Below are 14,440 nucleotides of genomic sequence, written 5' to 3'. Positions count from 1 at the left end.
TTGTGTGATGTTGCGATGTCCACAGGTTTATTTAATGTTAGCTAAGACCCGGCAGTTAAAAGTTTCTCGCTACAGCAATTTTAACTCTGTTACAAAGTGATCCAAACTGTCGTTTATACCTCGTGTCTTCTCATTAAACTTGTATCTTGCGAATATGGCATTGCAAACGGCAGTGGGAGCGTTTGTATAAAGTTAATTTAAACTTACAGTTTACACTGTGCCCGGCAGTTAAAACTTTCTCGTTACAGCAATTTTAACTCTGTTACAAAGTGATCCAAACTGTCGTTTATACCTCGTGTCTTCTCATTAAACTTGTATCTCACAAATATGGGATTGCAAACGGCAGCGGGTCAGTTCACGTACTTACGTGGGAGGCGTGATGACGCGATATATTTTGATATATATCAAAATACCCACGCTTCGCAGCGGTGAAGTACTGCTTTAAAATTTTTATTAAGAAGAAAAGTAAACCTTTTTAAACTGAGGGAAAATGAATCAATAATTATTTGTTAAGGATCTCTTTGTATACCACGTTGTCAGTTCGCCCCTCCGGTTGTAATATGACCAAGCTGTGTGCTGAGCTTACTGTTGAGCATGAAATCTAACGTGGTTTGTGCCCTTCAGAATGAAAACAGCTTTGCCTTTTATTAGTATAGATATTATATTATATTATATTATATTATATTATCCATCCATCCATTTTCCAACCCGCTGAATCCGAACACAGGGTCACGGGGGTCTGCTGGAGCCAATCCCAGCCAACACAGGGCACAAGGCAGGGAACCAATCCTGGGCAGGGTGCCAACCCACCGCAGGACACACACAAACACACCCACACACCAAGCACACACTAGGGCCAATTTAGAATCGCCAATCCACCTAACCTGCATGTCTTTGGACTGTGGGAGGAAACCGGAGCGCCCGGAGGAAACCCACGCAGACACGGGGAGAACATGCAAACTCCACGCAGGGCGGACCCGGGAAGCGAACCCAGGTCCCCAGATCTCCCAACTGCGAGGCAGCAGCGCTACCCACTGCGCCACCGTGCCGCCCTATATTATATTATATTATATTATATTATATTATATTATATTATATTATATTATATTATATTATATTATCCATCCATCCATCCATTTTCCAACCCGCTGAATCCGAACACAGGGTCACGGGGGTCTGCTGGAGCCAATCCCAGCCAACACAGGGCACAAGGCAGGAAACAATCCTGGGCAGGGTGCCAACCCACCACAGGACACACACAAACACACCCACAAACCAAGCACACACTAGGGCCAATTTAGAATCGCCAATCCACCTAACCTGCATGTCTTTGGACTGTGGGAGGAAACCGGAGCGCCCGGAGGAAACCCACGCAGGCACGGGGAGAACATGCAAACTCCACGCAGGGAGGACCCGGGAATTGAACCCAGGTCCCCAGATCTCCCAACTGCGAGGCAGCAGCGCTACCCACTGCGCCACCGTGCCGCCTATATTATATTATATTATATTATATTATATTATATTATATTATATTATATTATGCTGGGTATTCCATAATTTTATGTAATCACTGGGGAAATCAATAACATACTTCATATATTTTTATTGTTGTAACCCCAATATATCTTTGGGTAAGGATGACCGAGTCCAGGCAATTCGTCTTATCATAGAAAATCAGATCAAGAGTGAGGTTGCCATAGAAATTACCCAAAAGCTAAGAAAACAAAGCTTCCATTATTGTATTATATCATGTTAGATTAGATTATTAGAAACCACCAAAAAATTGTACAAATACAAATGTTTGCCATTGCAACTGTCACTCTGCAGCTGTACAGCAAATCCTTAATTATGTGACATGGTTAAACCACACATAATCATTCTGTTGTACTGCACTCTTTTATCCATTTACATTATGTTTTAAATGCTGAGAAAGGGAATATCAGAATATTGATCCAACAAACAAAAACGGAAAATATCATTTAAAAATCAATAGTGTGTATTGTAATAAACAGCACACCTCTGTAAGAGATGGGTGAGAAAATTATTACAATAGAGTATTGTGATATTTTTCATCACAAAATGTAGATGCAACGCAGTTTAATTTTTACTTCATTTAACATTTCAACAGATGATGTACCAAAAAAGTGAAACCTTTGTAAAAACTGCTGTATTAAATCTTCTGTCCACATTTAAGTTCAGGGTTTGGGTTCATTTTGGTTTCCATAATGTTACCATGAAGTAAGAGCTTTACTTCAAACACAGTTTTCAAGTACGTCATAATAAAAACAAGAAATCCGGCATAATACAAACTATGTGTCTCCAGCTGTAGCTGAAAGCAATGCTTGAAAGTTGAATTTCATTAAGTTTAGAGTTCACAAACTAATGTCATTAAAGAGAAAGTTGAGAAGCAGGAAACTTCAGCTCCAAAAAAAGAAAAAAGAAAAAAAAAAACTAAGGAGTTTTATTCCCATGCTTAACTAGTGTAACCTTTAGCAGAATTTGATGTTTTGCTTGGGTATTGTAATAATTTACAGTGCAAACAGAACTAATGATGTACATTTGACTCATGATAAAATATATAATAGCTCAAAGCATTTAAAATGCAGACACATATACTCACTCAGAGCTAAACTTAGAGGGTACCTGTATTGTATACATTCTGTGAAAGCAGAAAGTGATTTCAACATTTAAAACCTTGTCAACATAAAATAAGCCACAATATTTTCAAACTGTGACCTAGGTTTCTGGATAATAACCTTTCGTGGGATCTGAGGCAATTTACCCCTAATTTAACCCTAACATCTGTAGTACTAGGGTGTTGTACCGTGTTAGCCATTATGAATGTAGAGAAAAGCCAAGCAAAATGACACCTTTTATTGGCTAACTAAAAAGATTACAATATGCAAGCTTTCGAGGCAACTCAGACCCCTATATCTTGTCTGAAGAAGGGGCCTGAGTTGCCTCGAAAGCTTGCATATTGTAATCTTTTTAGTTAGCCAATAAAAGGTATCATTTTGCTTGGCTTTTTCCTAACATCTGGAAACTTTAATACTTTGAGCAAATAGAAATGAATTTGGAACCCCATAATTCTGCATTGAACTGCTTAGGAGGCATAGTTACCTCAGGGAGAGGAGCGTATTTGGAGTAAACTGAAAATAACTCCTTTACAGTATATTACAAAAAAGCAAGAACTTCATGAACTCCTAAATGTTCCTTCATAATAACTGCAATCCAAAACTGAGCTACTTTTAAAACAATAAAATAACTGGCATTAAATCAGATCTTTGAGACAGTTAATAGTATGTGGACTTGAAATGATGATTTCAGGTTACTTCTGTCAACAATTGAATCGATATTTTGAAAACGTACTTTGTTTCTAAGCAAAAGCACAGCAGCTTTTATTGGTGTTTTTGAGTTACCATGTATAATAACCTTGAAAGTATTCGTCTGTTGTGCAGTTTAGTAAATCATGCAACAGAATGTTGCTGTGTGATGTAAAATGTAAGTGATTATTTTTCTGTACTTATCTTTGAAATGTGCTCTTCATGCAAAAAACTGATGTGTGGCATTGATTAAATTTAATGAATGGAAATTTTATGCTGATGTAACCAAAACAATAAAATAATATTATTTCTTCAGTAATACATAGGGTGTTGACTCTCAGCCTTATAGCATTTCAAATAGTAAACTGCTTTCATTAGTAAATTGAAGTCATGTGACAGCTTATGTAATTCTCCATGCCATAATGCATAATTAAAACAACCAGCATAATTGAAAAAAGATAAATTAATTGATAGTTCAAAACTGATATCTAAATTCATTTCACAGAGGAGAATATGGTGCAATACTGCTTTTAATATCTAGGGTCACCAATGGAATGATGCTTTTACTGTTGTCATAGTAACTGCAGAGATGACAGATACTAAATAGTGCCAAGAAAGAGTCAGTGGTTATGTGAGCAACAGGGACAGATTCTGCAATTTCTAAGAGTTATATAGAAACCAGGCACGTCTGCTTTCTTTGTGACATGCAAACCTCACAAGAAAGAGCTGTCATTCAGACTGAAAAATAATGGCCAGCAGGTGAATTAAGCGAGACAAATAATAATTAAAATAATCCACACTGGAATGCAGATATAAAAGAAAATGCAATATATAATAGCATAAAACTAGACTACATTTTTGTTGTTATTTCAAAACAAATCAATTAACAAGTTACATCAGTCAATATCTAAATAGATTTATAGAAAGGGTTTGCTGTTAACTGGTGTAGCAGATATAGCGTTTGTCCACCTCTTGAACCCTCAGGTACCACTCTTGAGACCAGGTGAAAGTACAATAACTATTTATTTTTCTATTATACTGTGCACCAAGCACTACCCACACCACACTATTCATATACTACAATAAACTCTTTCAATAAACAATCCTCCTCACCCAGACACGTCGCCACCCTACCTCCCAGCTCAGCTCAGTGTACTGGGCTTCCCTTAGTCCTTTTATAGCCCCTGACCCGGAAGTGGTTCCAAGCACAACCCACAAGTCCATTTCCTTCCGGGTCAGGGCAAACAGTCCTCTTCTTCATCCCGGGAGCACGTCGCTTCCTCCAGTCACGTGACTGTGACGCACTCCCGGGTTATAGGGCACGCAAGAGCCCACTAGCCCCTTTACAGCGACTCCTGGCGGCCCCCAAGGTGTCCAGCAGGGCTGTGTACAGAAACTACAAAGTCCATGAGGCCCTGCTGGAACTCGGGGCACCAATATGCTGTCCGGAGGGCTCCTCCTAGCGGCCTGGGGGTGAGGGCCGGACTGGGAAGCCGGCAATCCTCCACACTGGATTGCAGTTATGTTTTATTATTTTTGTTTGTAATTTATCCCCACTCACATGTCTGATTCTGGTTTACTTTTTTCTTTGTATTGTCTGTCTTCTTCACTCCATTATCACTGTTTCAGTCATTTGCAGATCTCAGCTATTGCCTTGAATTAACCAGCAATTACATTACAGCCCTACTTAAAGGTATACTCCACCCAAAAAATATATATTTGTAATATGTTACTTTCCCCGTGTGTTTTATAGTAATGAGCAAGAACAATTTTTAATCTAATGTTTCTAAGGGGAAAGGAGATAAAAAAAGGCTTATATTACAATATAAGCCAATGGTGACCAATGCGACAATTGATATAATAAAAGACCATGGGAAAAAAGAAAAATCTCACATGTCTTGTGTTGCATAATCCATATGTCAGTTATCCATTTGTCTGATCACAACTTGAAAAACACACACATATTTTTACATAAATATTGTTGAACAGATACATTCTGGAAAATCACTATACATCATAAACCAGAAATGCAATGCACATGAGACTGAGTTTTTAAATTGAAGACAGAGACGGGACTCTTGACCAGCTAATAAGGGGAAGAGGTAGATCTGCAAAGATCTGCATCTGAAACGTGAAAATCTGATCTGCTCCAAAATCCAAAACATTTTCAGAACCTATTATCACATTATTTTTTATTTTATTTAATGCTGAGCAGATGGGAACAACATTACATGCAAATTCAAAATGGCTTTATTTGTTATGAGCAGGGTTAGGGGGATGGTATCTAATCCACCATGAGGCATCAAGAGTCACAAAGCTATAGTACATAATTAATGGGGGGGGGGGGGGGGGTTGTTGTCTCTCCCTAAGGTGTCACGAAACTAGAACTCATGATGAACGAATGGGGTTGGGGGCCCCCATTATGGAGCAAGCACCATGAAGCACCATTACTCAACTGAAAATTACAGGGGGGGCTGTTTTTGCATGAAATAATACAATGCAGGCCATGTAGGTCAACTCAATAGGACAGTACAATCTGAGGGGTGCCATTTAGACAAGTAAAGGAGTGCATGCCCTGGATACCACAAGGGATCATACATTCCCAAGTATTTGATGTCTCATAGTAATGACAGTGCACTCCGAAGTCCAAGTGGCGCCATTTAGGTCAGTTAATGGACATGTGCCCTGGACACTGAGGGCCACCCAAAGACTAGGGCTCCATATGGGCTTCCACTGTCACTGAACACTGGTGAGATGTTGCATGGCAATTTAAACATGTTATGCAGTGAGTGAGAGAGCGAAACAATAACAGCTACTCGGCAGTTCAACACACCCATGATCAAATTCATAAAACTTAAAGTCTAGTGCAAAAATTGCAATTACGGAACTAAAATAGAGTCTGTACATCATATTCATCACTTTTGAGGTTTAGTTATGCTTGTCATGTCAGCGCAGAGTCTAATAGTAATATGAATTATTACACGTGTGACTCATCATTTAGCTGGTTTGCCAGGATTTCTCTACTTGATCAAGGGTGTCCTCCAGATACCTCATTATGTATATGCAAATATTCCAAAATCCGAAAATATACAAAATCCAAAATACTTCATGTCCCAGGTATTTCATATTAGTGATACTCAACCTGAAGTTATTTTTGAAAACATTGACAGCAATTTAACAAATATGGAAGAATAAAAGAATGTATCCTATAGTTTACAATTTTAACTAAATTTTTTAAGTGCAACATAATATCTGACTACCTTATATTTGTACATTTAACTGTGAATTATCATTTACATATTGCTATGGCCAAGAGTCAGTTAAAATTTTAGTATCTCAACACTGCGGAATCATTCATGAGAATAAAACCTTTAGTTAACAGGGCACCTTTAATAATCCTGAAAGCACAAAATGTTTAATTAGAAACCAATTTCAATTTAGTCACACAAGGTAGTTATCTTATATTAAAAGGCTCAAGTGAAAAAAATACCTAGGCCTGTGTCAAGTAAATTACTAAAACTGAAAGTTTAATTTCAGAAGAACAATCAGAAGAAACAGTACTTCTTTACTATAGATGTCTGTTGCTTGTTCCAAATTATTTTCCCTTAAAGCTCCTAAGTCATTTTAATGATAGTTTACAGCAGAAGAAGCAGACATCCTGTGGATTACCATGTACTTCAGCACCTACAAGGTATTAGGATTTTTGGAAGATTATTGGATTAGTCAGTCCCATCTTTCAATATTGTTACATTTGAAATTTTAAATATATATTATAAAACTACTAACCAGTTCTTGTCTTGATTTATGAGGCAAAAATCTTTGTAGCATATCCATACAAAGGGCTCTGCTGTTCTGCTGATTGTGAGGATACTGGTCCACAGTAACTTGAAATACAAAGTGATCTTCCTTACTCCATCCACAGTACCTTAAAACACATGAGTAAGGTCGGAGAGAATTAAAATGTAGTTGTCTGTAGTAAGGCAGGGCAGAGAATCTTGTGAAGTGTGACAGAAGCTGCCCATTTCCTTTACATTCAGTCTTTAATCAATGTTAAACTTATATTCATACATGGACATATTACTTAGTTATTTTCTTTACATTCAGAAGCACCAATTTGAGAATGAAAGTTTTTCTAGTTATTATTGTCATTGATTTCAATTATTTTCTGGCATTTTAAGATTTTAGTACATATTAGAATTCTTTTCAGGTTAATAACTGTACATTTGTTTATTAAGTTTCTGAAACTGCTTATTCCTATAAAATGTTTTGGATAACCAAAGCCTATCACATCAGCAAGGTAAAAACAACTGTTGACGGGATGCCAGTCTACCACAGGCCACAGTCACCCACATATTCAAATAGTGCCAATATAGATAGATTAAACAATCTAGCAGGAAGTACCAGATGAAGACCCAGCCAGACACAGAGAAAGTATATAATCTTCACAAAGACAAAGAACGGGACAGAATTTGAACCAGGACTTTGAAGATGTGATGAGGTAGTGGCACTAACCATAGCACCAGAGTGCAGGACCCTTAAAAGAGCACATATCTAGTTTAAAGCTGATGTTCAGTATATTTTCCCATTATGGGTAACAGACAGCTATTCAGAACACAATTGTAATTGTTGCTGTTAGGAACTGTACAATGTAATTGGCACCCATAATGCTACAGCTTTACTTTGTTACTGATATTTATGTTGCATGGAGTTAATATCCAGTTAACTGCAGTAGCAGTAATCACACCATAACCCAAAATGATAGTTAACACAAAACTAGAGAAAATGTTGTGTAAATGTAGGTATTGAATGAACAAAGATGTTTTTGTAGGTTCAGCTATAGAAACTGGATGCATGGTGCATTGCGATTTGTTTAGGTTTTTCTTGTTGTATAGTGTGTACACACATAAAAGAAAAAGTGTGTACACACATAAAAGAAAGACTGTTTTTGGTTACTTAGATCCATCATACAGTAAGGAAGAGTGGCTAATCTCCATTATGAGCTGACTCGCCATGCCTGTCTACAAATGTTAGGCCAGCAGCAGTAGACATGGTGAACCATCTATTGGCTATTACTATTATTTTTTTCCTACATTTATTTTTTATACCAGTTGATCTGCCCCTACATAAAAGCAATCACTATCACAAAGGTGTTTGTGAAATGTAAACTGTAAATGTAAATCTTTGCAAAACAAATAAGGTGATAATAGAGTGCACACAATGGTCAGTAAGCTCCTGAAATATTAAGAATCTGAAACAACTCAGTGGAGACTAAACTAAATAAAATGTTTGTTAAATAATTAATAAATACAAATAAGGGCCAAGTAAGGAAGAATACAAAATAAACAAGTTAGAAATGTGCATGTGCCATAACATTCTGGTACGTTCAAGGTCTGCGCAGGTACTCTACCCCTTAATGGACCGAGTTCAGTAGGTAGGTTTTAGAGTCTTCTCAATCCATTTCAGGGTTGTGAGGACCAAAGGTTATCCGACCAAGATTGGGCAAAAGGCTGAAAACAAGCTTGGACAGGACTCTAGTCCATCACAAAGACCACTCTCACTCAAACACAAATAAACACACACACACATAATATATCATATTCACACACAGTGAAAGTCTGTAATTGATAATTAACATAACCAAAAAAACCTTTGTAATGAATTCCTTCTTTGCTTGAGCATGCCTGGCCATTGAAATTTAAATGGAACAAGACTTGCAAAGCTTTTCAGTTATTACAAATAATAGGGAATAACAGAAGTGAAATGCAAACTCTATTACAGTGACTGACCATTACAATTATCAGGCGAATGTAGCAATCTGATGGTAGATTACAAGGTGACCAGATTTTCAGCCCCAGCCCAGTACACTTGTGAAGCATATACAGTATGCCCACACATAAAGCCCATCCTCATTTGTTTAATGCCTGTTTTATCTCATCATCATCATCATCATCAGTGAGGGGTTAAGACATTTAGGAAACACTTTCGCAAATGAACAGATATGATGCTTGAAGTGGAAACAAATAAATAGCGGCACTCTGTTTATTTTTATCTGCTTCTTGGTCATCCTGGCGATGCTTTCAAATTTAACACAAGTTCTTAATCAAGCTTTACTAACTACTGTCAACATAAAATTGAAACAGTAAAATGATTTGTTGTAAACAAGAGAGGCAAAACCCATAGGTACTCATCCAACATGACTGGTTGCAAGGAGCCACATAAATAACAATGTGTGTGCCTTTTGTTCTTTTTTTATACAATTATGTTTTTTTTAAAACTTCTTCAAATCCATTCCCTGATTCGACCCTTTCTCACAAAGTCTAATGATCTGACAGCTATATATGAGTTAGAATAAAAAACTCAGTTAAGTTTCAAGGAACTTTCATAGAGGCCATGAAGCTTTGGAATAAACAAATTAATATAATCATTTTAGCTTCCACACTTACAAGGTGAAGAATATTTAATATTTAAATATAATGCTTGAAAAGAGGTACTTTCAGTACAGGTTTAGCGCTACACCTTGCTATGATCATTTTTTTTAACTGAAGTGTAAGCTAAAAACTACCTCTCAGCCACTACAGAAGCAAATGCAGTTATCTGATTTTAGAAGTTGAAAAACACACTAATATGTTTTGCAGATAATAAACTCTGGATCTGCATTGTGATGGCACTAAAGCAGGCATGGGCTACTGAAAATAGAAAACTACATTTTTGATCTTTATTATTTTGTGTAGAGCCAAATGGTATCAACTCAAGTATCCAGCATGCTGGGTCTGCATTTCACACATGGTCATTGACTGTGAGGTGTTTGTACATTCTCTCTCTATATCGACATTACTTTTCCTATCACATCCAGAAAGATGTTAGGTTGAATAGTGACTCTAAATTGACCTCTCCTGAATACAAGTGTGAGTAAGCCTTGCGATGGACTGCAGGCCAGCCAAGAGATGATTCCTGTCTTACACCTGTGCTCTGTCATCATGCAAACATGAATTAGATTAAGCGAGTTAAAAATGTTATGTTGTGCGACTCTGTTGACTCACTGTCCTTACAGCCCTATAAAACTTCTGGTTAGGAATTTGTTCCCTTAACTTCGGTGACATTGCATATTCCAAAGACATGACTTTGGGTGCACTAACTTCTCAAACTTGGCCTAGCATGGTTGAGTATGAATGTGTATGAGCTTGATCAAGGTCTGGTGTCCTCATTAGTGCAGATTCTTTTCTTAAAACCTAATACTCCCAGCCTAGACTACAGTATTCCAAAACCCTGTAATGCTTAAGGCATGTCCAGAAAATAAACAAATGATTTAAAATTTAAAATACTAATAAATTCTTATTACTATCCTAAAACTTTGAAGACTAAATCCTTAAATGCATATAAGAAATAAGGACTCCACTATTGTTTTATAATACTTTGAAAATAAACTATTCCATATAAAAATACTTTTAACATATTGTAACACAAATGCTGGATATGTGCATTTTAGACTGGGATATAATTATAGCACTTCAAATCATACCTCTTTTGGTTTAATGGATACTCTACAGGGTCAGTTGTTACAGATAAAATACAGAATATAATACATATCTCTATTATATTCCATTTCATAAAAGAAAATGAAAAGGTCAATTTGAATACAAGGATAGAAGCACTAGAGAGCTTATGAAAAGCCCAGATAATTTACTTGTATAAATAAACCACTGATTAGGAGACTGGTTGCAGCAAAACATGCAGTCATCATGCCCCTCAAGGATGAAGGCCTCCACTCTATTCTAAGATTTAGATATATTGTCTCAATTTTTAAAATTAGCACTTAAGAGACTGTTTTAAATTTGAGTGAATGAAAACTAAGACAATACCATGACAAGGATGCAACAAGAACCCTTGCTGTGGATTATTAAAAGAAATGTTAATCAGCATAAAATATGCATTGTATATTAGCTTTTTTTCTGCAAAGCACTGTTTGGACACAATAACATAAAACCCACAAGCTCGGCCTCTCTCTCTCTCTAAACACTGGATTTAATCAGATATATTAATCTTGGGAAAGTTTTGATAAACAACATTCAAACTCTGTTTCACCCACAGCTTTTCAAAAATTTCATATTTCAAGGAATAATAGTAATGAATAAAAAATACCTGTAAGGACATTCAAGTTAAGCATAAGCTGCCTGATGAATATTTCAAAATTTAAAGAAAAAGTGTAATATAGTATACTAGCCAACCCGCGGCGTAACATACCCCGCATAATTATGTATTGATGGGTGAACACTTGCTGAACGACACAGTTGTCCAAATGGGGTGGGTTTGTGGATACCACTGTGAGTGAATGAAAAGATGGACCTCTGGAGAGAGCAACATACAATTGTCCGTGACTGAAAGCGGGATCGTCTGTGACGAAGAAGGCCACGCTGGTGAAAGTTACTTCGTCGGTAGGGATAAGTTTCAGCACTTGTTCATTAAGGTGTAACGAGTCTTCGTTGTTGACGCTTAATATAGCTTGCGTACTGAGTTGTTCCAGAGTCACAGTTGAGAAACACTTTTTTAATGTCTTTTAAGCACAGGGAAAAAAATTAACATGTGAAACATCCGTAATGTAATAATCCACCAAGAAAAGTAACATTGCAACAATGCACGCTACGATCCGATCGCTGTAAACAGAAGTGAAAACAAAATCGAGGCCGGTGCATTCTTTAACTGCCTTGTAGCGCAATGGTAGTGCTGCTGTTTTGCAATAAGGAGACTGTGGGAGATTTTGGGTATATCAATGTAATGAAGTATTATTATTCTTATGCGTCCAGCACTCTCTCTCTCGCGCACCTGTATGCGTGTGTGTCGCTCGCTCTCTCTCGCTGCACGTGTTCCTGCAGGCATACCAGTAAGTGAATGAAAAGATGGAACTCTGGATAGAGCAACATACAACTGTCCGTGACTGAAAACTGGATTTGGCAGATACATTCACATCTTTTTGAAAGTTTGGCCCTGTGCCTTATTAATTGTCATTCCAAAGGCAAATCTAACAGGAAATTGTCTTTGCTCAGATGCACACGCAGGCTCTCCCTCAGCAGCACAGGAGCCTTCCCAGCTCACCCCTCTCTCTCAGCAGCACGCGAGCCCCCTCCCCCTCTGTCTCTCAGAAGCAGGCGAGCCCTCTCTCTCTCTGTAACATTGCAGCAGTTGTATAAACACTTTTTTTTTAAATGAGTTTTAAGCACAGGGGGAAAAAAAGGAACATTTGAACAAATCCGAACTTTATTTAAAAGCCAACCAAGATAGTAACATTGCAGGAGTTCACCATTTTTAATCAGACGACTGACAGTAGTGGAGTCAGGCACAGAAAAGGTCAGCTGCTGAGAAAGCGTCTCGACTGTTGCAGGGCGGTGAAGCAGGTGAGACGCTAATGAAAAAGAGGCACAGGGCTTATTGGTTTTTAAAGACTGCTTCCTTCATTGTGTTTTAACCTCAGTTTTAAAGGATTGCGCGGCTCTCTCTGTCGCGCTGCCTGTGTGTGCGCGGCTCTCTCTCGGGCTGCCTGTGTGTGCCTCTGTCTCTCTCTCACGCTGCCTGTGTGTGCCTCTGTCTCTCTCTCTCGCGCTGCCTCTGTGTGAACCAAGGTTCCACTGAGGTTGACTAATGAAAAGTCAACGTGGCTAAGAGCTGCAAGTGGACTGTGGCACAGACAAACAGAAATGATGGCATGTTTTCCTAGGCGTCGCGTCCGAGTTGGTGGGTGTGGCTCTGTGATTTTTTCGTCGTATCCAATGGTCTAAGAGTTGGTGGGCGTGGCTCCTTCCTACATGCGCCATTGGCGTCTTACTTGTCGGCAGTTTAGTGAATCCACGCCCCTTCCGGCGTGCTTTCCATGGGTGGCTACTTGTCTCCCGGCTTAGTGAATTATATATATAGATAGGATTCTGGAAAGAAATGGCACGTGATCAAAACTTACTTCCCAGAAGAGTGATTGGGGCAGAGATAGAAATTATAATGCATTCAAAGAATACTGATGTTGTGACACATCCTCATGATTATCATTATTAATAATAATATTTGACGATTACCAGTTTGTGGTTGCCTACTAGATCTTACTGTAGTGTGTGTCGAGTGGAACTATACCAGAAAGGGTGGAGAAGGCTCTTTTTCCTTAAGAGACTGCATTCCTTTAATGTGGGAAGTGGCATCCTTCACATCTTCTGTAACTCTGTGATCGCCAGTGCGATTTTCTACTCTGTGGTGTGCTGGGCTGGTAACATCACTTCAAGAGAGGCCCACTGAATCAACAAGCAATTAAAACTGTAGGCTCAGTTAGGGGGCACACTCTGAATTTCCAGGGGGTAGTATCAAAGAAGAGAATTAAAATAAAATTGAGTGCAATTATGAATAATGCTGCACATCCTCTCTCTGACACACTAACACAGAGTGCTTTCAGCCAACAAATTATTCAGCAGAAGTGTGTCAAGAAACACTACTGGGGTGCCTTTATTCTAACAGCAATATGTCTGCATAATGCCTTACTGTGACTGTGACATCCAAGTAAAAACTTTTCTTTCTTTTAAATTTTATTGCTTTATAGTCATTACAGTCTGTGTTCAGAACAAACTGTGTGTGTATATATTTATTTACTTACCTATCTGTCTATTTATGTATTTATTTATTTATTTAAAGAGTGTCTGTAAAAAAAACAAATTTCTCCCTGGGGACAAATAAAGTTCTATCTATCTATTCCAAATTGGCTTCTGTTTGAATGTGGATGTTTGTGAGTGTTGTGGACTGGTGACCTGTCTAGGGCTGTTTTCTGTCTTGTGCACTGTGTGGACTGTGGTGACTGGAGAACTGTTTTAGATGAAATGGCTTTGAGAATGTTGTATTTGTTAAGTTTGGCTTTAATAATAGTGGGCGCTCATGATAACCCTTCACAACCTGCTCAAACCGAGGAGCAAAAAAGGGAAAGACAATGGCATCTTCTTTTATTACTTTTTTGTATCAGGTCTTTCCAAGTGCTGAAGAATGACCTAGCTCGAAGAAAATAGAAAATTCCCAGTTAAGAGAATGATACTAAGTGAACAAGTAACAAACAGGAAGAGAAAAGGAGAAGACAAAAGACCCTTTACTTACAAGGA

The 14,440-nt window shown here is 38.0% G+C and overlaps 1 protein-coding gene across 1 annotated transcript in view; it reads right to left on the bottom strand.

Annotated features, from left to right (window-relative positions):
* Positions 1–14,440, bottom strand: part of LOC114655444 (coiled-coil domain-containing protein 148-like) — a 201,791-nt gene that overhangs the window by 124,810 nt on the left and 62,541 nt on the right. The window contains exon 8 of the mRNA XM_051931438.1: positions 7,110–7,248. Within this exon, the coding sequence (XP_051787398.1) occupies positions 7,110–7,248 (139 nt within the window). The remainder of the gene's footprint in view (positions 1–7,109; positions 7,249–14,440) is intronic.

This window comes from Erpetoichthys calabaricus, chromosome 8 (assembly GCF_900747795.2).
Source record: "Erpetoichthys calabaricus chromosome 8, fErpCal1.3, whole genome shotgun sequence".
NCBI classification, from domain to species: Eukaryota; Metazoa; Chordata; class Cladistia; order Polypteriformes; family Polypteridae; genus Erpetoichthys; species Erpetoichthys calabaricus.
Note: the sequence above shows the minus strand (reverse complement) of the source record. Positions and strands in the feature narration are given on the sequence as shown.